Raw genomic sequence first — 27,939 nt, 5'->3', positions numbered from 1 at the left:
ATAAATTATTAATTAATTCGTACTTTGCAAATATTATTCTGATAGATCTGTATATTTTTCCTTTAAAAGTATTTAATGGATTAGAATCTAGAACGTAGGTATTTTGCTAAGATGGCTCCCTCTATTAGTTGAACTGTCAACTATACGCGTGTCGTCCATGTTCCGAATGTGGTGTGACTTATTTTTGTTTTGTGTTAATTTTCCATACGATAAAATAAATGTGAAATGTAACAGTATGTGTCATTCCATATAGTGGAACCTTGCTCCGGCTGAATGGATCCCGCCGTCGCGTGGTATCAGCCCGAGCAGGAAGGACCCGCGAAGCGCCTGTGGCTTCGTATCTGGGAAACTCAAAGTGAAATAGACAAAATGAACTTGAAAAACTTAGAGAACGCTAACCCAAATGTGAATAAAGCTCAAGACTTTATACCAATAAATGATGTGAATGGTGAAAATAGGAATAACAATTACTTCAACCCAGCGCGGAGGAAAATGAACGATAACCGCGCATCGACATTTAACCTGAACAAAAACCACGATGCTCTCATAGGCGAATTCGGTGGGTGTCCGTGGAGGATACCCAACTATATGTACAAGCCAGGCATTTTGGGGTGAGTAGCTATTTGGATGTCTTCTTTATCGCCTCCGCTGTCAACGTGTTTGGCATGTTGGTTAGGGTCGCGCGGTGAGCGGAATGAGAGCGGGCAGGCTAACTTTCCTGATGATTTTGGCGCTCCTGGTGCACTGCTCCTGTGCTCAGTTAGAACTTTTCAAAAGGTTCAGTCCATTGGGTCCCTGGTTAGATAAGATTAGGTTACGTTTTTAAGCCTTTGACACATTTATACATTATTTTTTTTCTAGCAATTTTCCATAATCTTACTCATAAGGGTTTTTAATTATCAGCCCCCTTCAAAAAGCTGTTAAGTATATTTTTAAAACTATACACAAGGTCTGTTTAACACAGTTTCTCTGCATATATTTGGATTTTTCATAAATATTTGTAAACTTATGTAAACTTAATTTAGGAAGAAACAGTGATTCCTGAATTTCAATACCAACATGACATTGCCTTACTTCTGTGAAATAAAACATCCATACATATAATAAATATGGAATAAAGATGTGACATATGTGTGCGCTGAATGAAATAGCAAACTAGAGTGTACAGATGTCTTAACATGTGTAGCGTAGGTGCAGTTTGGAGCTCTGCCAAAACACCTCACTGACGTAGCTCTGTTATTGATGTGTTTCTTAGATCTTGTTTGATTTTATTCATCATCTATTTTTAAGAATTTAAAGTTTGTTGCTATGTGCAAAATTCAATATTTGATAATAAAATCAAACCATACTTATAATTTGTATAGGTATTTGTTTTTTGGTTGTCTTGGATGAGCGGAGCCGCTGGTGATAGCTTGTCTTATTATATGTTTATTGAGAAGTAAACGCTGTCTCTGCGTCTGTGCTGTCTATGTCAAGAACTCTTCTTCTTCAGCATATATTCACCCACTGCTTGGCGTAAGCCTCTCCCAATACCTAATATGATACCATTAGTTTGCTGAAGTATGGTCTCATAGCATCATCAACTTTGATGTTTGAGATAGCTGCCATTATTACGACTTAGGATTGGAAAGGGATCCAGGAGAATTGAAAGTAAGAATCCTTCTATGATCAGGACAACATTTTCAGGTGCTTATACAAGCAAGATTCCTCAGCATAATGGCATCAAACCACACAATAAAACTTATGTTCTTTATGTGTTTACACATTCATACATTTAATCACATCTTTATCCCATACGGGGATGACAGAGCCAAAAGTCTTGAAGGCCACATTCAGCTACTGCAAGTATAACATTATTATAAGTAGTACCATGGTGTTGATTCAAACCTAGTACTGTTTATTACAAGTTGCATGCCTCAACCATTGCTATCAAGTCAACACTCGGAGACCACTTTTACATTACAATTTAATTTACATACATGCGTTATCAGTACAGGTCATGGTGATAACCTAATATTTTATCAGCTGATTAATTGTTACACTTTCTTGTGATTGTGTTGTATTTAATTGTTTTGACTCAAGCTTCTGGTTCAGTTTTTCAATATGTATAATGAAAACAGTATAGAAATTTGTGTCTGTTCTCAATTTTTTTTTTTTTACCATATCCCGACTAGATAGATTTTAATGAAAGTTTGGTTATGTAACTTGAGCAAAATGGTCATTAAAATTCATTTTGGAAACTAGAAGAGCTATAAAGTGTTATATGGATTCTGGCACTTTAAAATCACACCTTATCTTTCCCCATCACATCATGATGAGAAACAAACTTTCTCTGATTGGCTTGGATCTTGGATGTTTATCTTTATAAGTATTTATTATAAAAATATAGTTTAATTGAGTTTGTATCTCATAACACATATTTTGAACTTACTTCGAGGCTAACTCAATCTGTTTAATTTGTCCCCCCTATTTATTTATTGTTTCCCAATGCTGAGGGTCGTGACCATCCTTCTTCATCACTTTTTCTCGCACGATCTGCCTTCATCTATCCCGTCTCTGGTGGTGTGGAATGTGGTGTGGATCTGATCGCACCAACTATTGGGCAACTTACGCCAACTTAGCCTGCCGAAATTCATCCTGTGGGATGAGCTGACAAAATAATGAAACATTTTAGTGTGACATGTGGTTTCCTGAACTTTAGAATAGGACCACTCCATTTCTCTCCTGTGGATGTCGTACAACCCTACTAAGGAAATGGAAACATTTGTCTAGTGCAGCTTTTACCATGATCCAATGTGTGTTAGGTGATTAGGTTTCTATGAAAACGCTGCAGAGGTCAGAAGAGATTCGCTTTGTATAAAAAACCTAGTATCCCCAATCCACGATAATGGTAAAAAATTACGGTCGAATTGGGAACCTCCTCCTTTTTTGAAGTCGTTTAAAAACGCATCCCATTCTGCTCCCCAGAGAGGTGAGAATTTAACTGGGACAAACGCCAGGGCGAACAAGTACTTAGTGTTTTATATTGCTCTGCAAAATTATAATCACAATTTTCATTCTAAATGACTGGCATAGTAACAGTAAACATGGAGTATGTAAGATCGTACGTAACAACATGGCCTTGACAGTGGCAGTCAGTGCCCCCCCGACAATCTTGCAGAGTTATGTCACCGTCGAAAACAACGCGAATTGTTAGCGGGTCACCGTGTCGTACCGAGTCCAGTGGTTGAAGGTTTCCATGACTTATTTTACTAACGAATGAATGATTCTGAATCTCAATTCTATCACAAAGCCAAACTGAGCTGAACAAAACAGCTGAGCGTGGCCTATCAGTCTTTTCAGGACTGGTGGCTCTGCCTACCCCGCTAGGGATGTAGACGTGAACATATGTATGTATGTATGTAATGAACGATTGAATAGGCATTATTTGAGCTTGCGCGCACCACCTTAGTACTCATATTGCTAACCAACATTTTGAGGTCAAACACACTCAGATTATTATTAAAAAAAAAGATTTTGACAAGACCATATATCTCAAGTTGGCATTCGCAACTACGGAACCCTTTAGTTCGCGTTGCCCGACTCGCACTTGACCGGTTTTTTTTAAAAAGGTATAATATCCAGGTTTCTCATGGAATTTGTTCCTGTACATCACGGGATCGTGCCACGGATGTCCTAAATAATTTAATTAGATGTAGTGAATGCCTGAGCCGCACGCAGTTTGTATGACTCACGTTCAATTTGCTTGGGTTGTATGGGTTATGGAGGCGGGGAATTACCGCAGCATTGACGGCGATTTTGTTTTGTACTGAAAAACATTTCTCAATCTCTTACGATGTAGACAGAGCGAAGTCTTGAAAAGACTGAAGGGCCACGTTCGGCTGCATGATGATGGAATTGTGATTTGAAATCAAAAGTGCATCTACTTATAACTGGAAAAATCCCTCGTTGGGATAAGTCCGCCTTTGTGCATTGTTATTTTTAATGGTTTTTTTATGTACTACTAAAAACTTGTTATGTACAATAAAGTATTTAAAAACAAACTTATACTGAGAAATAGATTCTAAACCCCATGCCATGATTGTTTAACATATTTTAGACGAATTCTTCACATTCAGTCTTGTGAATCTAGGTCGCCCGCTCGCTATGTAGTCTAGCTGTTAGACAGGTCGTGTAGAATGTGGAAAGTCTAGGCGTTTTGATCTTCTAACACTTGTAATTTACCATATTCCTTAATAATTACATTCACACGTATATAATCATGCAAAATTGCCAATTCTTAACTCTCACCTGATTTATTATTGCTGTTTTTATTTTGTTATACCTATGATTAGGAGGATTAAAAGTCTCCGTACATAGTTATCTGATCTAGACCGTTTAATGAAATAGCTATATAACAACAAGCTGTGATGGGAGAGAATTTAATAATACACATAATACTACAACTGATAAAACGCGTGACGGTCTAACGTCTAATCGTATCCAAGGTGACCAAGTGTGAAGGCCGACAAACATCGAAACGGTACCAGATTCTGATAATCTTATGTCATTGTTTTGTGATAACGATTTTGATATTTCGGTTATTTACAAGACCGCGATATGATACATACATATAATCACGTCTATATCCCTTGCGGGCTAGACAGAGCCACAGTATGAAACAGATTAATAGGCCACGTTTAGCTGTTTGGGTTAATGATAGAATTAAGACTTAAATATACATAAATGGTTGAATTTTATAATTATATTATTAAGTAGTTTTGAGTTTCGTAAAGTTTTGCTTATGTTGCATAGGTAAAGTTTTTCTTTATAAGAAAGTCCTCTTCCAAGTATATAGACACTTTAGCAATGACTTGCAACTAGCAGGTAGTACGAGATCCGGCTGCAAAATCACTACGTTCATCGCGTAGTTAATCAAACTCACATTTTAACATACATTTATGAATAGGATAATACATAGATAATAGGGTGCCAGTCAATAAGTGGCCGCAAGTAATTTTAATTAAATTAATGTTAATTAATTTTCCAAAAAAAATTTCGTTCACTTGTTTTTTAAATAAAATATCATCCACATCATAGAAATGTATGTAAAGAATTCGAAAATCAATGGGTGCCGTTACACACTCGGCCGCAACTACTACGCAGCCAGGTGTAAACAGGTAATATTTTGGTCTATTTATACGTTCATGTCGTACACGCATGTTTTTTATATCAAATTAAAGCTAATTTTTTTTTTAATATGATGATATATCGCTGCCTGTGAATAAATGGCCGCAAATTAGGGTTGCTAGCTGTTAAAAACTCGAGGTATCCGAGATAAAGTGAAAGAGAGTTAGCGCGTAACGCCACTTGTTAGACAAGGATGGCGAGTACCAGCTGTGCGAGTATTTGAAGCCATTGCGCACGCGTATAGATAGGGTTCTCAACAGTGCAGCTAAATTATTCTTATATGCTAACCTTCTTTTTGAGCTCGTTATACACAACGTTGTTGATATCATTTATTTATTGAACTTGAAAGTGTTATTTATTACGTTGATAAAAGTAATATTAACATTTTAGAAAAATGAAAAAGTGTTTTTTGTGTAGTAAAATTCTTTCACTTTATCTCGGATACCTCGAGTTTTTAACAGCTAGCAACCTTAATTTGCGGCCATTTATTCACAGGCAGCGATATATCATCATATTAAAAAAAAAAATTAGCTTTAATTTGATATAAAAAACATGCGTGTACGACATGAACGTATAAATAGACCAAAATATTACCTGTTTACACCTGGCTGCGTAGTAGTTGCGGCCGAGTGTGTAACGGCACCCATTGATTTTCGAATTCTTTACATACATTTCTATGATGTGGATGATATTTTATTTAAAAAACAAGTGAACGAAATTTTTTTTGGAAAATTAATTAACATTAATTTAATTAAAATTACTTGCGGCCACTTATTGACTGGCACCCTATTATCTATGTATTATCCTATTCATAAATGTATGTTAAAATGTGAGTTTGATTAACTACGCGATGAACGTAGTGATTTTGCAGCCGGATCTTAGACTATAGGTACCAAGCGCTCCGGCCCGACTGTCGTACCTCATATTATCTACTAGCTGTGCCCGCGAGTTCGTCCGCGTGGAATAGTTAATTCGAGGATCATTTTCCCCGTTTTTTTTTTCACATTTTCTATTACTTCTCCGCTTCTTAATGTTGCAGCGTGATGTTATTTAGCCTAAAGCCTTCCTCGATACATGGTCTATCCAACAGTAAAATAATTTTTCAATTCGAACCAGTAGGTCCTGAGATTAGCGCGTTCAAACAAACAAACTCTTCAGCTTTATAATATTAGTATAGATATTAACTTCCGATTGTACTTCTATCTTAACTTATTGATAGTGTTCTTTTTATCGTTGTCAATCAGAACGGTATCCAGACCGCACCTTTTTTCTAGCAATCTTCAAATCCGTTTTAGTCACTACCGAAATAAAAAACTGGCCAAGTGCGACTAGCACTCGCACATCAAGGGTTCCGTACATATCCATATTTCTAACTATTGCCGTTATATTGAGCAAATGTAGACAAAAAAATCACCTGATGTAAGCAAGCTTCCTTAAATATGTATAAAATACGAACACCATCTGTAAAAATTTCAATTTAGCTATCACGGATCATGAACAGCTTGGTGGCGGACAACGAAGTCTCAGCAATAGGGTCCCGTTTTAAATATTTTTTGTGAGGGTTCCCCTTTAATGATTTATTTTTAGAATTCAAGAACAACTTGAACATATTTGCGTTAACGACAAGACCAAGAAATGGAAGTCAAATGACTCAATCAAATTCAAGCGGTTGAACCAAGTACAGGCAAAAAATATTAGCCTTTTTACGAAAACAAGATTTGCGTCAAACGTATCTACACTACCAAAAAAAAACAAGTCAAGTTAAATGAAAAATATAATAACAATAGCGTTACAGCACACACTGTACTGTACATATTGTAATCATAACAACATGTACACTATATTATGTAGAAGACTTTATACGTATACCATTGTTGCTAAGTCAATTAATAAATCGGCCGTGACGGTATGTAAACTCATTTTGCATCAAAAATTTATTACGGTTCTTTTTAACGAGTTTTATTATGACTAGCTGTAGAGATGAATTCGATTTGAAGTTAAAATAATTACAAGTAAACCTCTTTTATAGCGTGTTATCTTTAAGTCAGATTTCTTGATAAACGCAAATTGTTGTAATTTAAATTTGTAAGCACATCAGACCTGTCTTAGGTAGGTCGTAGATTTTTATAGTTTTTATAGAATATTACCAAAAACATTTGCCCCCGAGAAAAACTGGATATGTTACCATGAACCTGGGTTAGGTACCCAAGCAGGTTACGGGAGTTAGACGGGAGTCTCTTATTGTAACATCTAGGTTTAACTACCTTGCCACCTCGGGATCGTGTCCACAGGCGGACCCCGGGCTCTTCCCTTCTTCCCTGCTTCCCCGGGCGCCAAAAAGGTGAGGACGTCACTGGGAATTATGCTCCGAGGATGACTGCCGGAAAATCATCTGTTTCCAGTCATGATCACACCTTCCACAACTGCTTACCGTACCTTATGTAAAGAACAAATTTTCAATGCTCCACTTAACTAAAAAGCTGACCGTCAGATGTGTTTCATCAGGAAAGGATCTCCGTCTGCCTGTACTGTCTCTTAAATTTCTCCCGTAAAGCAGAGACCCAAATAGTATGACTGACTAAAGATTAGGTAAAATAATCTGGTCCCCCATTTTAACAGCCTCCTTTCTCCCACCAGCCTGCACGAGGAGATCGAGCACTTCTACAACTACATGTCTCCAACGGAGACGGAACACATGGTGCGCACCACCGTGGTGGCTCGCATCCGGTCGGCCATCCTGTCCCTGTGGCCGCAGGCGCGGGTGGAGGTGTTCGGCTCGTTCCGCACCGGCCTGTATCTCCCAACGAGCGATATCGACCTCGTCGTTATTGGTGAGTCTTACATTACAGTTCCACGGATGACACAATAGGTGGCAGGTGATTGTTCTGGCAATTGGCTAGTTCTACATTCATTCATGTTTTTTAATGTAGACAATGTGCATTCGTCCATGATTTAGATTTAAGAGATCAATATTTGTATATTGACGCCCGATGAAAATGCTGCAGTGTAGTTTGTTCCGCTGCTTCTTCTACACATGCGCTTTGGAAGCGGTAGTTGTTATAATTAGATTTAAGTGATGTGACGTCAATAAGTGATACCTTGTATCCAATTTTGAAAATAAATCTATTCTATTCTATTCTTTTCAATGAGCGATGTGTCTGGTGGTGTGGAGACGATGGATCACCTACTATTTCACTAACTTTATGTCTCCACCAAACCAAAGCTCGGGTTATCGTCGAGTGGGAGGAGTGCGCTGCTGTCGCGTTTTCTTTCTTAGCACACATCTGCTTACAAAATTTCTTGATTCTCCTTATAATCCTGTATTACTTACCCCCTGTTCTAGAGGGTTGACGATACGCGTTACACCACGCGCAGTCGCACTCATCTTGTTATCCTGAAGCTTGGAAGATGAGAAAGAGTGAAGTTTCTTAAGCAATTAAATGATTACTGTGTCTAGGGATCACCAACTGTCACTAGTGTCTTAGCAGCAAAGAGAGAAAGTGATTTAACTGCAGATGAAGTTAAAGCGATGTGGGTACATAGGGTATAGCGTACAAGTTGCGTGCTGTTGAAACTACGAGATTTGGCCATGTTTAAACAAGGGGATTTTATGGGAGCCTCATCTAACTATCTAGTTAGTAAAGGTGCTGCCAGCAACAATTATCCGGCATCATACTTATAAAGTCAGTTCAGTCTCTTCGGGACTATTGGCTCTGTCTACCCCGTAAGGGATATAGACGTGACTATATGTGTTTGTATGTATCATACTAATAAATATTGCGTGTGAATCGCACATGATAGGGACATGTGAGCAATAACGACAGGTGTACACCATCAAGGCTCACGCTGTCAAAGCCATTAGCAAAAGCTAGTCGTAAAGTAATTAAATCATTACCCAGTCTTAAAGGGAGGAAATGACCCTGGCTACATAACAGCGCATAACTGACTTTCACGCGACCTTGAACTGGTGCCGAAAGAATGTGATCGCGACTGCTGGGCGTGCGCCTATGTAAATATCCGAGAAATAAGCCTTGGCGGATTGTAGCAGATTTTTCATGAGAAGACATTTTGTTTAATTTATTTTTTAAGGTGCATAATAGTTTAATGATTAATGGATTTAGCCGAGCTTGCATAAAAAGAGTTATGAATGTGGATGAAGCGAAGGAAGTATGCAGAGTTCGTGGCGAGTGGAAAGAGGTAGTCTCTGCATACCCCTCCGGGAAGAGGCGTGATTTTATGTATGTATTTATGGATTGCGACGTTTGAAAAGCAAGAGATGTGGTAAGTGGGGTACGAAACATGGTAGGTATTTCATCACTTAGCACAACTATTGACAGCGGTTGACGCAAAACAATTACAGTGCCCGTTTGCGAGCCTTAACTTTGTCTTTTTACAACTTTTGAAAGTTGTTTCTTGGTAGAAAAATTTGAGTAAGTTTATTATATAAATTCCATTACATGTTGTCCTTTTGTTCAAAGACTAAGACTACCTTTCCAATTTCGTTCAAATCTGTTTAAAAACTTACAACATAATCTGGACTTGTATCTATTCCGATGTAAGCCATGTTCAGATTTTAAAAGAATGGAAAGTTTTCTTATCTTATTTCTTTTATTTTATGAGTTCAAGTGTTTGGCTGTGTTGTGCTACTGAAAACCAAATTTTCAAAAGTGTTTAGTAAAATTTAGAATTAATATTGGTTAAAACTCTTTAACTTCGTTTACAATGGTTGCAACTGGCCACTTACAAAAAAATTAAAATAAAATTTTTGAGTTAAATTGGAATTCTATTAAGTTATGAAATAAGACCAATCAAGTATTACCCGTAAATAAAGTTCATGTTTTTAAATTCAAAGTGCAATTTCAATTCATCAAGAGTTAATTTAACTATTTTTCAGCAGGTGCTTAAACAAAAAGATTTAGATATTATTCCTTTAGTTACCTATCTAATCGTTCGAGTGCCATTAAAACTGCTCACGTTTTGATAAAATTATTAACATATCTGCCTTCCGTTGTTAAATTTTTAAATCTGCACACATTGCTACCATTTTATTCATTTTCATGCTCGTACAAAATATATTTTTTACTCAACGTCTACAAAACGCGTCAACATATCTCGTCTTCATGTTTTCTTGTTCCATTATTTGTTTGTGACTCATCTTTACGAACTTCTATTTCTAGTTTATTGTCTAAAATTGTTACAGTTCGATTACCCATATGTCTATTTTCACTCTTTTTTTCATTCACAAATTACCAGCCCAGAGAACATTTACCGATATTATCTACCAATATTGTCTACAACCAATATAATGCATTTTCTGTATGTATGTTTGTGACGCGATATTTTTCAAGAGAGAGAGGGAGAGTAGAATATTACGGTAGAATAGATTAATGGTTGATATGATTCCTCAGAAATGACTGCCCTCCAGCTTTACTTTTGTTTTTATTTCCCAATGAAGAAATGCCTCTTGTTTGTTTAAAATGTTCATCATTTAACGCTCGGCTGCTTCTCCGGCGCGCACTTCGCAGATAAATAAAATATACATGAAGCGATTTAGCGTCCTTCACATTTGCAAAACGATTTGCATATCTGGCTGCTATTATGTTTAAATGCCTTTAAGCGCAAGTCTCTCTGCAAAGAAAGGTTTCTAGTCCTTTATTCTTGTTATAAAGGAACTTTTTATCAGTTTAATACTGCCAAGTTCATTTTTAACGGGGTCGGTGAGTTTAACTGTTTTGAGTTATAGTTAGGGCAAGGAATAAGCTGTTACTGATTTGAAAACAGCAACATGTTTGCATGATAGTTTGCATTAGGATGGGCCTAGCAAGGATTTCTGCAAAAGTAAAATGTTTGCTGCAATAGTATTCAGAAGGCTACTTGACAGTGGTTCTATTTCTTATGGCGTCAACCAGCATTTAATATTGACACGTTCTTGTTACAAATAGATAAATCATAAGATCACGTCATTCCTCTCTCCGATTCGACAAGATACATAAGATCGGGTTCGAATACCGGCCAAAAACAAACTTTACACAAGTTTCAAACTTACTATGGGGCGGGCTCAATCTCTGTAACTGTTCAGTATCTATATATTTATATCCGCAAACAGTTGCCGGAAGACCAGAAGCAGGTCATCGAACCGTGGTCACGGCGGCCGGCCAGCTCGCTGGACCGTGATCGTACGCCATCACACCAGTGCCGTTGATACTGTATTTAGATGTACGCAAAAAGATTGATGCAAAATCAATTGCGGCCTGATAAATTATCGGTCATGAGTTTGGAATAGTATAAGACTACAGAAGCGGCAATTAATAAGATATGCCCAAAATGATGACGTTGCAAAATCAATTGAGAAATTATTGGGGATGAACTGAATATAGAATTATGATTAAGACAAGAAGTGATAAGAAAAGTAATAAGACACGTTGCAAGGGGAAGGCTTAGACCAATGTTCCTTGAAAAATTCAGGGAGGTCTTGACTGGTACCCTTAAGCGACGAGCTTGCATAGAGTTATGAATGTGAATAAAGCGAAAAAGTATGGATGGATCGAGGCAATTGAAAAATGTACTAGTCTCGGTCTGTGCCTACTCCTCATAGAAGCGGCAAATAGAGAGCATCGCAGAGATGAATCATCCAGGCCGATTTAGGTCACAGCGACGTGGTATACGCCATGATGATAATGACATCGTCATATCAAGTTTTGATTTCACCTTGCATCTAAATCTGATATTTATTTGATAGCTTTTCAACAGATCAAAATTGCGCTCCACTCAAAAGTCAAAACGACGAAACATCATTCCTACAGTTCCAAGTACAATATGGCATTTCTATTGTCTTATATTATTCCGAATTCTGTAAGAATGAGTCAGCTGTCTAACACACATTCTCATTATTGTTAATTAGTTATCTATTCGACTAAACTAGTGCAATTAAAATAGTTGTATTATCGGGAACTGTTGTCACCGGATTGTGCAATATTTATTAAACCTTGTCCTGTTCGAAATGAGGAAAAGATCAAATGGCTTGTTCTTCATGGCAATAAAATCTCCAAAACGCAACTGATTGCGTCATATCTTCACATGAAGCTGATCTAATGCAGCTGACTGCATTGTCCTTATGTCAGGCTCTGAGGTCAGATGACTCAGACCTGCGACTGTCGGCAATTATGGGCAATTATGTTGATGAGCTTGATTGAATTAGTATGATAGCGGAAGCGGAACCGTCTACTGTGTTTACTTGTTTACAGAGCCAACATTATAAAGATAATGAACATTTATAATCAAAGTAAAAACATGCTGCTTTATTTACTCTGTGGTTCACTGTCCGTAACAAGACATTTTTGTTTTTTTTTTAGAATGTAGTAGGCAATGTCTACCTATCTATCTTACCAAGTGCTACGACATTGCGTACCTACTCCTTTCGCTTCATCTACATCAACTATCTTCATGCAAGCTTGATGTTTTCAATTCAGACATACGGCAAACAATATTTACGATCAGTCACACATAATCGCATGACGATACTCTATCAGTTAGTCGACTCGGATAGTACAATGCGAGCGATATAAATAGCGGATATTTTGGACGGCCCCGCGTCCTTCTGCCGCTATACCGAGGTAAGCCGCGGCTGGGTTGTCGTGATACGGTCATGTAGAGAGATTATCGTCTTAGAGCATTGAAGAATTTCGTTATCTGCATGGACGCAGGCCTTTCCGAAATTATCTAAGAACATCTAAGATTCGGGTTAAGTTTAGTCTTTATATCTTCCGTGCATTTGTCTAAGCTGCTTTCCCAACGGGGTCCATCTTTGACCACGCTTCGGGTCTGAGTAAATCAATCTGGATTACAACAAGCAAAGACTAACTAATGCTTGACCGCGTGAACATAGAGAAACCTAACAGATTAGGTCAGGTCATGGGTGTTGTAACGACGACGTCTAAATACCAAATGGGGGAGAAGTTGGGAGACTACTTATATACAGGAGCATTTAATACAGTACTTCTGTTCTGTGTTGTGTGCCTATGTTCGTCTTCGGATCACCACTTGAATGTCTACTCTTAACAAACAGAATGTAGATAATTAAGATGGATTATCATCACACCAAGATCTCTATCTATCTCATCTTGGCATGTTCCCGCTTGCACCCTCCACCGCATTGCTTCAAAGCCCGTGGTCCGCCTTCCGACCTGTCTCTATCCTCTGTCTCGTCTTCAGTGACCTCAGATTTAATTCCATTGGCTCGCGTATCAGGATTTCGCATCACACCTCTACATCCGCTAAAAACATGATAAAGCATACAATTTGGTCCCGCCATTACGAATATTGATTTGCATAATTTGTGTATTCATGTCAGCTATTGTATCTATTCATGGCGTTATTTTGATAAGAGCGTCGAATGAAATCATTCATATTGATGGATCTTGATGTTGTCACATTTATTATTATCTATTTAGTACATAATCGATTGGTTTACGCTGAATAGGAATGTTGAATAGCTACAAAGTGTGATTTAGTATATTCTAGCTTTTGTTTGTGACTTTCTAAACAGTGGAAATTTTGCTAATGTTTTCTAAATGAATGCCTGTATCGTTGCATCTGTATACTCCATTCGCATTACGTTCGGAGGTTCTATGATATGATAGTTGCTCCATTGTCGTGGTTCTAAAATCAATTGGTGAAATGGGTTTGTATGGCCAGCGGGGGTCATCGGATCATGCTAATGAAATAACTCAATCGAATCATTAATGTAGGTTGATGTAATCGAAATTTAAATAGTGACAGCTCGCTTGTCACTCCTCTAAGCATCCCAACTTATTAGCATTTCCCTTGACGGACTTTTACAATCTGCGCGGAAAGAGACTTTTGTTCGCTAGCTTGTACAATTGTTGTTAAATTGTACTATAGAACAATGCTATCAAGCCCACTCCTATACAGCATTAGATTGCACATTGTACTAAACCATGAATGAACCGCCGGCCATTGAAGCATTCCCGCGTGTTATCGGTTTTATAACACTAACGTCACTACAGCCGATGACGTAGACATGGTTAGTAACTTTATTAGTGAGATCAGCGATAAAGTTGCAATTAGGCAAAATAGTGAAGAAGTTTATTGATCACAAAACGGTTTAAAAATTTCCGTCTATCCTTCTAGTCCTACTCAATTGAGTAGACACGTGGGACGATTTTCTCCCAGTTTGGTAAGGTTTCCTGGGGAACTGGGCTATTACGCATTAAAATGTGTGGATTGAAATTAGAAATTAAAACCTTAGTCACATCATATTAAGGTTACACTGCAATGCCTAACCCATATTACATCAGGGATATACTCGTACGTCCAATTCCCTGAATATGTAACATCCTCACGATGATTTTCCTCCCCGTAAGAACAACGGTTAGCTATCAAATAATGTACAAGTTATGACTTAACGCAATTCATTCCTTATTCCAGGTCAATGGGAGAAGCTGCCGCTGTGGACGTTGGAGCGCGAACTGGTGTTGCAAGATATCGCGGAAAAGGAGAGCATCAAGGTGCTGGAGAAGGCGACAGTGCCCATCGTTAAGATGACCGACAAATACTCCGACGTTAAGGTGAGAAATATCGTCTCTCATCAACATGTTCATCTGAGTCAGTGAGTGAGTGTAATGGTTCATGGATTAGGGTGCACCTGCTATCATGACCTTTTTTTTTGTGAGCGAAGGGGAAGGGTTCCTTTTTACGGACAATCCCCGGGTCTTCGCCCGGGAAAGCGGGGGACCCTAATACACCAGCCTACCCACTAAAGCCCCTCCGTGCGCCCCTTCTTGCCATTTTGAGGGCATCATGGGATCGCAGGCATTTCAACGCTAAACATTGCCACGATGCCATCTGGCTGCCCGGCGCGTGCGTGCCGCGATTCTTGCTGTTATGGGCGACCCGTAACCTTCTATCGTGACCTACCTTTTCTTCTTTATCTTGGCCGTTTAGTTCCGATTACATCCCCACCTCTCTAGAGGAGCCCGTGGTGGGCCATTTCGTGACCGTAGTTTGATTAATGGTTGTATCAAGTAAAATTGAATTTCCGATAGTTTTCTCTGAAATAAAAAATGGTGTGGTCTTATCAGCGCGGGGAATCCCACGGCGTGTATTTAATGGTGAATTTGTTTCTTGTTCCAGGTTGACATCTCCTTCAACATGAGCAGCGGGGTCAAAAGTGCTGAGCTCATCAAACATTTTAAGGTTAGACTTCATTTTATTTAGCTTTTCCTATCTACACTTGACAGGACCTGGAAATATAAAAAAAATGTCATCGATGAATTTTTTGCTTTACCCTAAAGCAATATGCTGTAAATATATATTTTTTTTTTCTATAAAGTTAATGTTGCCTAATACAATTTGAATGCAAACTTGGCTGTTCCAAGGCTGTGCACACACGGATACATTTACATTATTCATTTTATTATAAATTTGTCACATTAACTCGCCACCTGTACCTACGTGATCAATATTTGCTATACCCATTTCATTTGTGTAGTTTGTGTAAAATATTGCATTTAAAATAAACAATTTAAACAATGGAGTTGTAGTAATTTTTCAAAGGATATGTTAGCTTTTTAAAAGCAGGGAAGTTATTTTGAGAACAGAATAAATAAAATTGCGAGAAATTGTTGATGGTTCTAAAAAGGGTCCCAATTTCACATGAGGTGGTCACGTATAGCCAAAATGGGTATTATTTAGGCAAATCCTACTATTATTTAAAAATGCGAAAACTTGCAAGGATGTGTGGGTGAATGTGTGTGTGTATTTGTTAGATACTCTTTGACGCAAAATCAACCAAACAGACGAAGATGGAAGTACACGGGTAGAATATAACTTAGTATAACATATGGAGTACTTTTTTCCTGAAATTCTTACGGTAGCGAAGTTCCGGGGCGCAAGCTAGTATGACATGACATCAGGGAAGTACTCTGATCAAATAAAGCAAGTCTTGGCGAAATGTCTATTGACATGATTTAGCTAAATAAAAGTATAATGTATGTGATTCGTATAATTTTTTTAGCTAACCAATGTCAATAGTCATTTCGCCGTGAAGTTATTCGAATATATTTTTATTTAGATAATCTCTTGTCGTTCGTCTTCTGATGCGCGGTTCCAAAGTAGAAATATGCTCCTATCTAAAGTCAACCCAAAGTAAATAAATACGGGACAAATTACACAGATTGAGGTAGCTTCGAAGTAAGTTCGAAATTTGTGTTACGAGATACTAACTCAACGATACTATATTTTATATGTAATAAATACTTATATAAATAAAAACAATCAAGACCCAGGCCAATCAGAGAAAGTTCGTTTCTCATCATGCCCTGACTGGGATTCGCTACCCGGGCCCTCCACTGCCACAGACAAGCGCACTACCGCTGCGCCACAGAGGCCATCAAAAAGTATTGTCTTATTATAATACTCTTAGTTATTCAAACACAATTTTCTTTCCCACAGGAAAAGTACCCGGTGCTCTCCCGTCTCGTGATGGTCCTGAAGCAGTTCCTGCTCCAGCGGGACCTGAACGAGGTGTTCACCGGCGGCATCTCCTCCTACTCTCTCATCCTCATGTGCATCAGCTTCCTCCAGCTCCACCCGAGACCGGAAAGACTGAGGCAGCCCCACAATCTGGGAGTGCTGCTGATAGAGTTCTTCGAGCTGTACGGAAGGAAATTCAATTATGTGAAGACAGCGATAAGGGTCAAAAATGGAGGATCCTATGTGTCTAAGGACGAGATTCAGAAGGTAAGTTATCATGGCTTAATTTCTTACGGGGTTAGACGGAGCTAAAAATCTTGAAAAGACTGTAAGGTACCACGGACTGTATTGGCTTAATGATAGAATTGAGATTCAAATAGTGACAGGTTGCTAGCCCATCGCGGCGAAGAATCCCAAGTTTATAAGCCTTTCTCTTCATTGGCTTTTTCAATCTGTATGGGAAGAGATTCAGGAGGTTAGTTTTGACATTATATTTGATGTGTTATGTTTGAAGAAGGTTGAATTCCCTTTTGCTCCATTGGAGGAAAGGCTACATGAGTTTATAGAAATAAGCAGACCAAATATGAATAAATATATTTTAATTGTTCAACTAACTTCAACTAGATTTTTTTTACTTCAACTAAGTTGTCTGCTTTTTATAACGCTTTCATATCGATTATAACAATTTATTACAGTCTGAGATCTTAATCCAACGAAATCAGCTCACGGTTTTAAGAAATGATAGCGCCATGATTAATCGCTATCTAGTCACGACATAGTTTATCCGGTATTTATCTACAACAAACATTTCTTATAAAATGAACATGTACTTAAGAAACTAATGAAGCAAAATCTAAGTTTGGATATTTGTGAAGTTGACGTTGTTGAAGCAAATGCTGCAGGGCAGTTTGTTACCGCTTCTTCTGCACTGGCGCCTTGGAAGCGGCAGTAAACTTGGTTTTAAGTGATTTATTTGACGTCAACCAATGTTGTGAAATCAAAAGTTTTGACAATTATTAACCGATATGAAATATCCTATAATAATGTATAAAAATTATGAATTTGAATTTTTTTTTAATTTAAAAATTGATAAGCGAATGTTGTCATGTGAAAGAAGATGTAGTTACAGGAATAGAAAAGGAAGATGGTTCGGTCATGTGAAGAGGAAGAATGAAAGCAGGTTGACTAAGCAGATATACGAGGAGAGTGTGGAGGGAAAGGTCGGAGTGGGAAGACTAGACTAACGTATCTTGATCAAATTAAGGACGTCCTGGTAAAGGCTCAGGTGAAAAGTACCCGAAACCGCCGAGCTTGCATGAAGAGAGTTATGAATGTGGATGAAACGAAGGAAGTATGCAGAGATCGTGGCAAGTGGAAAGAGGTAGTCTCTGCCTACTCCTCCGGGAAAGAGGCGTGATTTTATGTATGTATGTATGAAAATTGTTATTGTTACGTCCCAGGAGATGAACGACGGCCACCGTCCGTCGCTGCTTTGCATCGAGGACCCGCTGACGCCCGGCAACGACATCGGCCGCTCCAGCTACGGCGCCATACAGGTCAAACAGGTGAGCTGACGTCCTCAATGACAATTCCACTGATGATGATGGCAAGTGGAAAGAGGTAGTCTCTGCCTACCCCTCCGGGAAAGAGGCGTGAGTTTATGTATGTATGTATGTATGATGGACAACAACCTCATCACCACCCCGAAATGATGAGTTTGATGAACTATCACAGCACTGCTATGACTCTATCAACCTTCAGGTTATCGTCGCTGAATGACGTCCGGAGTGTACTGCTCTCTAACAGGGCACCCATTCTCCTGACTCCCTTCAAAATCTTATTGATACGATCGATAAATGCGTAGTGTAGTTTGTTCCGCCGCTTCTTCTACACATGCGCTTTGGAAGCGGTAGTAGTTGTAATTAGATTTAAGTGATGTGACGTCAATAAGTGATACCTTGTATAAAATTTTGAAAAAAAATCTATTCTATTCTATTAGTATCTTTTGGTTGTGTGTTATACTGAAGTTTTATATAAAACTAGCGATCGCCCGCGGCTCCGCCCGCGTTTATGTCGGTTACCGCTGCAAAATGCCTACCCAGGAAACCAACCAATTTTAATCATTCAAAGACCAAATATTATCTAAATAAACTGTATTGAATAACACACTCATTAACTGTATTGAGTAATAACTTGTATGAAGAGAGTTATGAATGTGGATGAAGCGGAGGAAGTATGCAGAGATCGTGGCAAGTGGAAAGAGGTAGTCTCTGCCTACCCCTCCGGGAAAGAGGCGAGATTTTATGTATGAATGTATATGTATAAACTGTATAATGATGAAATAATTTATCTTGATAAGGATTAACAGCATGAGCGAAATGAACACTTTTATATGTGGTCATATATTAATTACCTACACACAAATAGAGTTTTCCTCTTTATAATATTAGTGTAGATTATAATTAACACAAAGCCAAACAGCTGAACGTGGCCTATCAGTCTTTTCAAGCCTGTTGTTTCTGTCTACCCCGCAAGGGATATAGATGTGACCATATGTATGTGTGTATACACATAAAGTCACGTCTGTTTCCCTTTTGGGGTAGACAGGGCCAACAGCCTTGAAAAGACTGATAGGCCACGTTCAGCTGTTTGGCATAATGGTAGATGGATGGATGGATGGAATTGAGATTCAAATAGTGGCAGGTTGCTAGACCATTGCCTAAGAAATGAGAATCCCAAGTTTATGAGCCTTTTCCTTAGTTGTCTTTTACAACATCCACATGTATGTATGTATAGCATACATACATACATACATAAAATCACGCCTCTTTCCCGGAGGGGCGGGCAGAGACTACCTCTTTCCACTTGCCACGATCTCTGCATACTTCCATCGCTTCATCCACATTCATAACTCTCTTCATGCAAGCCCGCCGGGTTTCGGGTACTCTCGCCCTGACCCTCAACCAGGACGTCCTTAATTCGATCAAGATACGTATAGCATCCTACTACTATTATAAAGGCGAAAGTTTGTATGGATGTATGGATGTTTGTTACTCTTTCACGCAAAAACTACTGAACCGATTACCATGAAATTTGGTATGTAGGTAGCTGAAGACCCAGAATAACACATAGGCTACTTTTTATCCCAGAGTTCCCGCGGGATTGATAGGGTTTCCATGCGGACGAAGTCGCGGGCGGCCTCTAGTAATGAACATAAAAATGCCCGTGCAGGCGTTCGACTACGGCTACATCAGCCTGCAGCAGGCGGTGGGCCCGCACGCGGCGCTGCTGGCGCGCCACAGCGTGCTGGGCCGCGTGGTGCGCGTCACCGACCACGTGCTGCAGTACCGCCGCTGGGTGCGCGACACCTTCCAGCCCTACTTCTTCCCGCTGCGCCGCGAGCGCTCGCCCGCCACCGACCCCGACCAGGATCAGGTCAGTTCCCGTGGACAACCGATGTGGGGGGGGGGGGACCTCTCGTTTCGTTGTAATCAATTACGGGAACAGATCTTTATGATTTGGTACTATTTGGCACCGTTGTCACCGTTATATGTTGATACGTACATAAATACATACGGTCACGTCTATGTCCCTTGCGGGGTAGACAGGGCCGACGGTCTTGAAAAGACTGAATGATTGGCCACGTGCAGCCGTTTGGCTTAATGATAGAATTGAGATTCAAATAGTGATAGGTTGCTAGCCCTTCGCTTAAAAAAGAATCCCAAGTTTGTAAGCCTATCCCTTAGTCGCCTTTTACGACATCTATGGGAAAGAGATGGAGTGGTCCTATTCTTTTTTGTATTGGTGCCGGAAACCACACGGCACAATTGATCACATGTTGATCTCTTGCTTCATTCTAAATTCAAAGAACCGGAGTCTAATGTTAAATGGTTAGTGTTAAGGACCGACAGAATGTGTTCCGAATTTAAATTTCCTTTACGCACAGACGACCATCTAGCAGAGAACTCTCGCTAGTTACTGTTCCAGAACAGGAACAGGTCAGTCAGATTGGTCTATTGTAATGTGAAATAAAAAGAATCATGTGAAGAGCTCTCATTTTGCAGTCATTGATTGTGGAAAGAGATTAATGTTATTTGGTCAGTGAGTGTCACATTTACGACATAGTGACCATTTAGTGATGACCTTTTGCTTAATTCTGGTTCTTAAAAGAAGTAGGTCAGTATAAAATGGTAAGTGTGAATTACCGACAGAGTGCCTGTATGTAGTCTGGCAATTCATTTCTACATACATATAATCACGTCTATATCCCTTACGGGGTGAATAGCTAAAATCGAATTTATTATCTTCATAGTTTTGTTGATCAATATTGGATGTTTGGCCCAATGCTAGTTACAATTGAGATTCAAATAGTAACAGGTTGCTAGCCCATCGCCTAAAAAAGGAATCGCAAGTTTATAATCAATTAAATATTAATTATTATTTATCATTCTATATTTAAGATCTATATAAAACATGTGTACCACAATAAAGATGATTTGATTTGATTTAAAAAAAAATTATAAAATGTATTTAATTAATGAAATGTAGCAATAAAAGATATAAGATAACCTGATGTTAAAGTGTAACCGTGTCCGTTCCCCCGGCAGGAGTGGACGGACAGCTCGGAGCACGCGTCGCCGGCGAGCACGAGCCCGCCGCCGCTGTGGGCGCTGCAGTGCTCCTCGCCCACGCCGCGCCGCGTGTCCGCGCACCAGAGCCTCATCATACACCACATCACCAGCAACTCCGACTTCAACAACATACCCTCCGGTCTGTCGCGTCGCCTGCATTGAGATTCATGTAGCGGGTTGCTAGCCCGCCGTCTCAAGCAGTTGATGGTTTATTGGCCTAGCCTATCTCTTACTCGACTTTTACGACATCCATTGGGAAGAGATGGAGTGGTCTTATTCTTTGGTGCCGGGAACCACACGACACCTCACTCCTACCATGATTAGTCTCGTATAATGGGAACGTTGGTAGAGCGTTGGATTGATGATTGAAAAGACAGGTTTTCACATGAAGCAACCAGTCTGATCTTTACATCCCCTCTTTGTGAGAATATTATCAACCACATTCTGGGTATAAGAGGAGTCTGAGCCCGACCACGAGGCGACTCCCGTCTGATCTAAGGAAACTAACTCATATAAGATCATGGGTGACTACACACAACTAATTCTCTCTGTTAACAATATATTGTGTTATATTATGCTCCTGGAGTTCACAGTTGTGTCCTGACTAGGATAGAATTGGGAGTCCTATGACTACAATCTAGGAGCAAGTTAGTCTGGTAAAAAAACATCAGGTAACACTCCCGCCTGACACATAACTTTTGTAGTCATGCGTGAGCAGCTTTGTTTATAAATCTGACTTACGCAATCCATCACAGTCAAACGCGCACCTTACGAATATTACCGGGTCGTATGAACGTTTGTGTCCCGTACCACACTTGAATACCATTTGGGTCAACTCTCCCATTCAAATATCTAACATTATCATCTCATCGACAGGCGTAATCCAACGCTACTCCGGCAACCAGGCCGACAACAAGCGCGGCCCTCGCGCCAACCACAGCAGCGGCGCCACCAACGCCGGCAAGCAGCGCCGCTTCTCGCCGCCGCGGCGCCCCGCCGAGCGCCACAAGAAGCGGCGCCAGTTCGCGCAGCAGCGATGATGACGCGACCCCGTGCGGCACAAGTGCGACAACTGATACGTGTCATTGTGATAAGTGGGGGATTTAAAGGAAAAGTGCAGTGAGCGATTCGTAACAAGAGAAGTGTAGTGATGCAATTGGAAAATGAGGGATTTGAAATGTTGTGAAACTTTGTAGTGTGAAGATTGAAGTTCAAATTCGGATCAAAGAATTTGTAGTGTGAAATCTGCGGAAAATAAATGTACTTGTGTGTTAATTGTGTCTTAGTGGAATACTCTGTGACATTTCGTAGTCTGTTATTGGTATAGTATACCACAAAACAGTAGAATATACATGAGACAATCACATCTTTGTCCCTTACGGGGTAGACAGTCTCGAAAAGACAGCAAGGCCACCGAAAGAGATAAATATGTGATTGTATGTATTAGATATTCTATTGATAATTGATTTAGAATACTAAATGTCATAAACTTATCTAATCTAAGACAGTCGACACATTATTTGGTGCACTTATTTTTGCAGATAATAAAATACATTTTAAACACAATAGTCTGGTCACACGGATCCACTCTCCAGTTTCTAATCAAATAGTATACTACGCTTGATACCATGAAAAATATGTATGTCCATCACTGCTTAGTGATATGTAACTTAAACATAGGGCAGTATTGTAAAAGGTCAAAATTAGTCATTTAATAACATGAAAATGTCGACGAAGTGAGGCATCTAGCAGATTGTGTAAATTTTGTGCTGGCATATTATTATTACACTATAAGGAGAACCAAAATTAAAATTATTAAAAATATTATTTTAGGATTCAAAGTGAATAGTTGTCAATATTATAGTATGTACAACTGTATAAATTCATCATTACAAAAGCAAATATCGATGTTAAAATGTAACAGCTGTCAGCCTCGTCTAGGTAAGATTGTTAACAAAAGATTATTAACGTAAAAGATCACCCAATATTTAAATCCTAAAATTTAGTAAGAAGCCGTGAAAGTAATCTCCATCATCTGTCTATTTGTAAAGCACATAATTTTCAATCAAAATTCCATAAATGCTAGATTTCTCGTCCTACCAGTCAATAGATACGTGTTATGACTGCTAATAAGAGGTTTAATTTGTTAAGATAATGCATAACAAAGACAATTAGTAGTCGCGCGATTTCTTGCCCTTTGAAGCTATAAAGATAACCCGGACATAAAAATTCGTGAATCTGACTCGTAATACATTGTTGTAAAGCAAAACTTATTCCCTCGTTGTGTTGCTCTACAAGTTGGTAGATAAATATTCGTGACTGCTGTTATAGTATAATTTGAAACATCAAAGATTATCCGCCGCTCAACGCGTTGTTTGACAAGTTTGACGACTGCTGTATAAACGTGCGAATCTTAACCATCGCTTCAATTGAAGGATTCACGTTTTGGGGGTAAGAAGTGGGATTTTAGCTAGAAACAGTGTGTGATCGAGGATCGCCTGGCGCCGACTTTATACTATACGGGTCCTATGGCATGGCTGGACATGTTTGTTTATATTTACTCTATTCATGTAGATGTCGCCACCGGCTTGCAATTTTTTGTCTGGTGCCATCCACATTTAATAGAATAATGTTCATGTTATTAGGACCGATCGCGGATTTTTGTTTAGGCCTGTTGAGAGAAAAATTAACTCAAAATCAACTGTCGACTGGGTTAACGCTAAACCAATCCCTCCAGGCGGCTTCGATAGATAATGACGTGTGTGGAAAGCAAAAATATCTTTTTTTTTATCTCTTTGAGATGTTGACTGCGAAAGGTAATTTTTTACAGACCTTTGCTAGGTGAAAATAAAAAAAAATATCAAGTTACCTAATATTAGAAATATCACAGTAACCTAAGAACATTATAGATGTACTAATGGTACGTAATTATTTAAAAAATACAATGAAAAAAATAAATAGTTTTGTGTTTAAAAATGGCCGCGCAACATAAATTTAAGCAATTTTTCCATTTGGTTGATCATATAGACTTCCTAAATGATTCAGTCACAAATACAGACAGAGTAAGCTAAGTGCCACTTGTATAAATTAGTTACTGAATCATAAGGAACTTGGATTTGGTTTTAGTCAAGTTGAATACGCACTAAATTATTATTTTTGACGTATGTGGAATTCATTCATTACATTCACTGCGAAATAAAATAACCAAAATAAAAAAAATAGTAAAAGATTACGCAAATTGAAGTAGATATCAACTTAATGAAACATATATTTGTAAAGGGTTTATGAATTTCTATTAAAATATCACCTAAATAATAATAAAAAAATGAATAATAAGTAATGGTGGTCATTCGGGTATGAACTAAAGGTATGTTGGTTCAAACTCCAGTGCCATACCGATAACCTTTATGTTATGTACCATAAAGGTCCATTTACAGATGCTCTTACTATGAGTAAATAAATTATCAGGGAGTGTGAATAAGAATCACAAATGAAACAAACAAACTGATAACTAATCTTTCATTTCCACATTATACCTTCTGCTCCAGGGCCTGCTTGACAGTTATCAGTATGGCCCGAATATAATTCCTAAGATTCCAAACCCAGTAAAACTTAAATCTTAACCAGAGTCCAGCAAAGGGATTTAAATGATTAATTTTTAATATAAAATATTATTTTAAGCCAGTCATTAATTTAATCGTTGTAGATTGTTTAAAGTTATGTTTTAAATTATTTTAGCTTTGTTGTGATCTAGTTTTTGTTTTGTAATGCTGTCTTTGTCTGACTGGAACTATTAATAAGAGACAGCTTATTAAATGGTCCTTCGGCGGCATTTTATTGTTGAACTGTATGTAAAGGTTAAATAAATAAATGCCACGATTAAAGAATTTAACTGATATAAAAATTAGCTTTAGTTTTATTAATTTAAATTGCAAATATGGGTTAAAATCTTTAAACTCGACAAATTTTTCTTCTTAACATAAATCCCGTGATCATCACTAAAATTAAATAGTAAGGTTTATTTCTTACTACACAAATTCTAGAAAATAACGCTTAACTAACGCGTAAATTCCCAGCTAAATTAAACCCTATATTTATATTCATTGGTGGAAAATCGTATGAACTAAGTTGTCATAGCACCCCGGAGACCACTGAAACCAATATAAGTGTTTCTTCTGGTTTACGATGAGAAATATGACCGTTATTAAGCAGTAATTTACAAATCGGTCGCGCGGGACTTACTAAAAATATGATACGTCGTAAACATTAGGTACCATAGGACAGGCAGAAGTTGCTTCTTGTAAAAACCTGATTAGTCCACTGTTCGACTCCAGTCTTCTGTTTAGAGAGGTTAGGACGCAACCGGGACTTACATACATACATATTATCACGTATAAATCCCTTGTGGGATTAACATAGTCCATAGTCTTGAAATGACCGAAAGGCCACGTACAGCTGTATGGCTTCATAATGGGATTGAGATTCAAATAGTGACAGGTTGCTAGCCCATCCCCTATAAGAAGAATCCCAAGTTTATTAGCCTATCCCTTAGTCGTCTTTTACGACAACCGTGGGGAAGAGATGGATTCTTTCAACACCAGAATATACGATGATGTTTCGTCATAAACATAGAATTACTGTGACTTTAGACCTTAGCTAGATATCGGTACTCTTCAATATCTTTGTTACGATTTCGACTTTTAAAATTTGTTAAATTAACTTGAATTTAATAAAAGTCATAATTAATTACTATGTAGCCATTTAGATAAGTATGGTCCAAATTAAAATAAAAAACAACAAAAAAGGAGGCAAATGACGGTAGACTTGACCATACATCAAAATCATTAAAATCAGAGTCTAATTGGCAAATTATGCATTTAGTATAAGACTGCTTTTTGGGCGAAATCATTTATGTCATATATAAAATAAAAATCATTCGATTTTAAAACGTTGAGAATAATACTCTAATCGCAAACACTTCACATTTTAAGAGGTGTTCATAAGATTTCGTAGGTAGTACATGAACCTTATACCTTCGAAATAAAGTACGATTTGCCACGCCGTCATTTCTTATATTTATTTATTTCATCACTTCGAAATATTCGTGCGTCGACATATTTTTGCGGGTTATTAAAATTTGTCGATTGCTACTTTTTTCATCAAATTAACAAGAAAAATCCAAAGTTAATTTAAACAACATAATATTTTTGCGCACTTATGAAACAAGTTAGTAGAATTACACGTTGGGCGCCAATTTCATTAACCTGTCGTTATTAAGACAATTAACAAAATTGGCGCCCAACGTGTTTCACAATATTATACTGATTGATTATTATTTCTAAATTAAAATCATACTGCCTCATTTATGGCGCTATCAAAAGCCATTAATCGCATCAAACAAAATATTTAAACGCTTCATTGAGCCTTAAATTCAGATAACGACAATATATAAAGTATTTAAAGCCGTTTGTTTTTAGTGTTTTGTAAAACATTGTCGACGCACCAACTGACCAGTCATGAATTGTAGATCTCTTGAAAGCTGTATGTATATTTCTATTTATTTGTATAGTTTTTGTAACATAAAGTATCTTAGTTTAGGTGTTTTTACCATTTAGTAAAAAAATATAAAAAATTTATAGACTTGTTTTGTATTAACATATAAGTTATTTTTTTTCACTGCCTTAAATGGCAACACTGGCTCGTTATGACTACTAAATACGAGATAATAGTGCTTATAGACATACACATTATGTGTTCTTGTATATACAATGTAAAAATATAGCATAAGCAAAGTACATTCAACCAAACTCCTTATAAACAGGAAAAAAAGATATGAACTTTATCTATGAATTAGGAAGCCATATTCCATAAACATTTAAATTTCAAGCTTACTGCAATTAAAATATGGAATATGTTTCCATAATTTCATAGATTGTCATGTTAAAAAAAAAAAAAATGAGACTCGTGTCAAATTAAAGGGATATTTTAGACCTGTAAAAATATTTTACCCGATGGTAACCAGCATATTTGTAAAGACTGAACAAACTCTACATCTCATTAGTCTTAAAGTTCATAACGCAAACTTTGAATTCATTGTAAAATCCACGTATTATTTTTGATGAAAGGTCATTAGTGTTCTTATGATACTCCTTTCATTGTTTATATAATAGTTCTTAATTGATACATACATAATTGATTGATTGGTCTGTAAACTGCTCGAACTTTTGCCACGAACGTAGACCCCGCGATTATTTATTACGCCAACTAATATGAATCTTCTGTATATCTATCTAGAGTCGTAGTCTGACGCATTTAAAAAAAAACCCTCATTAATTCGCGACGCTGTTCGCTATGTTAGGACACGCCCACTGACATAATATTATGAAAATATAACAGTCCATTTTTAGCAGTCACGTTAAAAATAACTTGCTTATTCCCAACAATATTGACATTTAGTGATTAAAGGCGTTTGGTTGAAATGTGCTCGATGATCGACGATACATATACGCTTCCTACAGTGACTTATACATGTAACTTTTGTATTATACAACGCGTTTTATCAATATAAAAATGTGACCTAACCAGTAGCGACTCATATAAGGCATTTGTTTACTTCTCGTTAAAATATTAAAGGGCAAAGATTTAA

At 38.0% G+C, this 27,939-nt stretch overlaps 1 protein-coding gene across 1 annotated transcript; it reads left to right on the top strand.

Moving 5' to 3' along the window:
• Positions 1-44: 44 nt before the first annotated feature.
• LOC106140492 (non-canonical poly(A) RNA polymerase protein Trf4-1) lies at positions 45-27,939 on the top strand. Its single transcript, XM_013342088.2, has 9 exons — positions 45-611; positions 7,807-8,000; positions 14,617-14,756; positions 15,322-15,384; positions 16,642-16,929; positions 18,123-18,227; positions 19,894-20,097; positions 21,270-21,432; positions 22,170-27,939. Exons 1-9 carry the CDS (start codon positions 274-276, stop codon positions 22,331-22,333), a joined length of 1,659 nt encoding a protein of 552 aa, XP_013197542.1. The 5' UTR covers positions 45-273; the 3' UTR covers positions 22,334-27,939.

The sequence above is a fragment of the Amyelois transitella genome, chromosome 24, assembly GCF_032362555.1.
Source record: "Amyelois transitella isolate CPQ chromosome 24, ilAmyTran1.1, whole genome shotgun sequence".
In the NCBI taxonomy this organism is placed as follows: domain Eukaryota; kingdom Metazoa; phylum Arthropoda; class Insecta; order Lepidoptera; family Pyralidae; genus Amyelois; species Amyelois transitella.
This window is presented reverse-complemented; position numbering and strand designations above follow the sequence as displayed.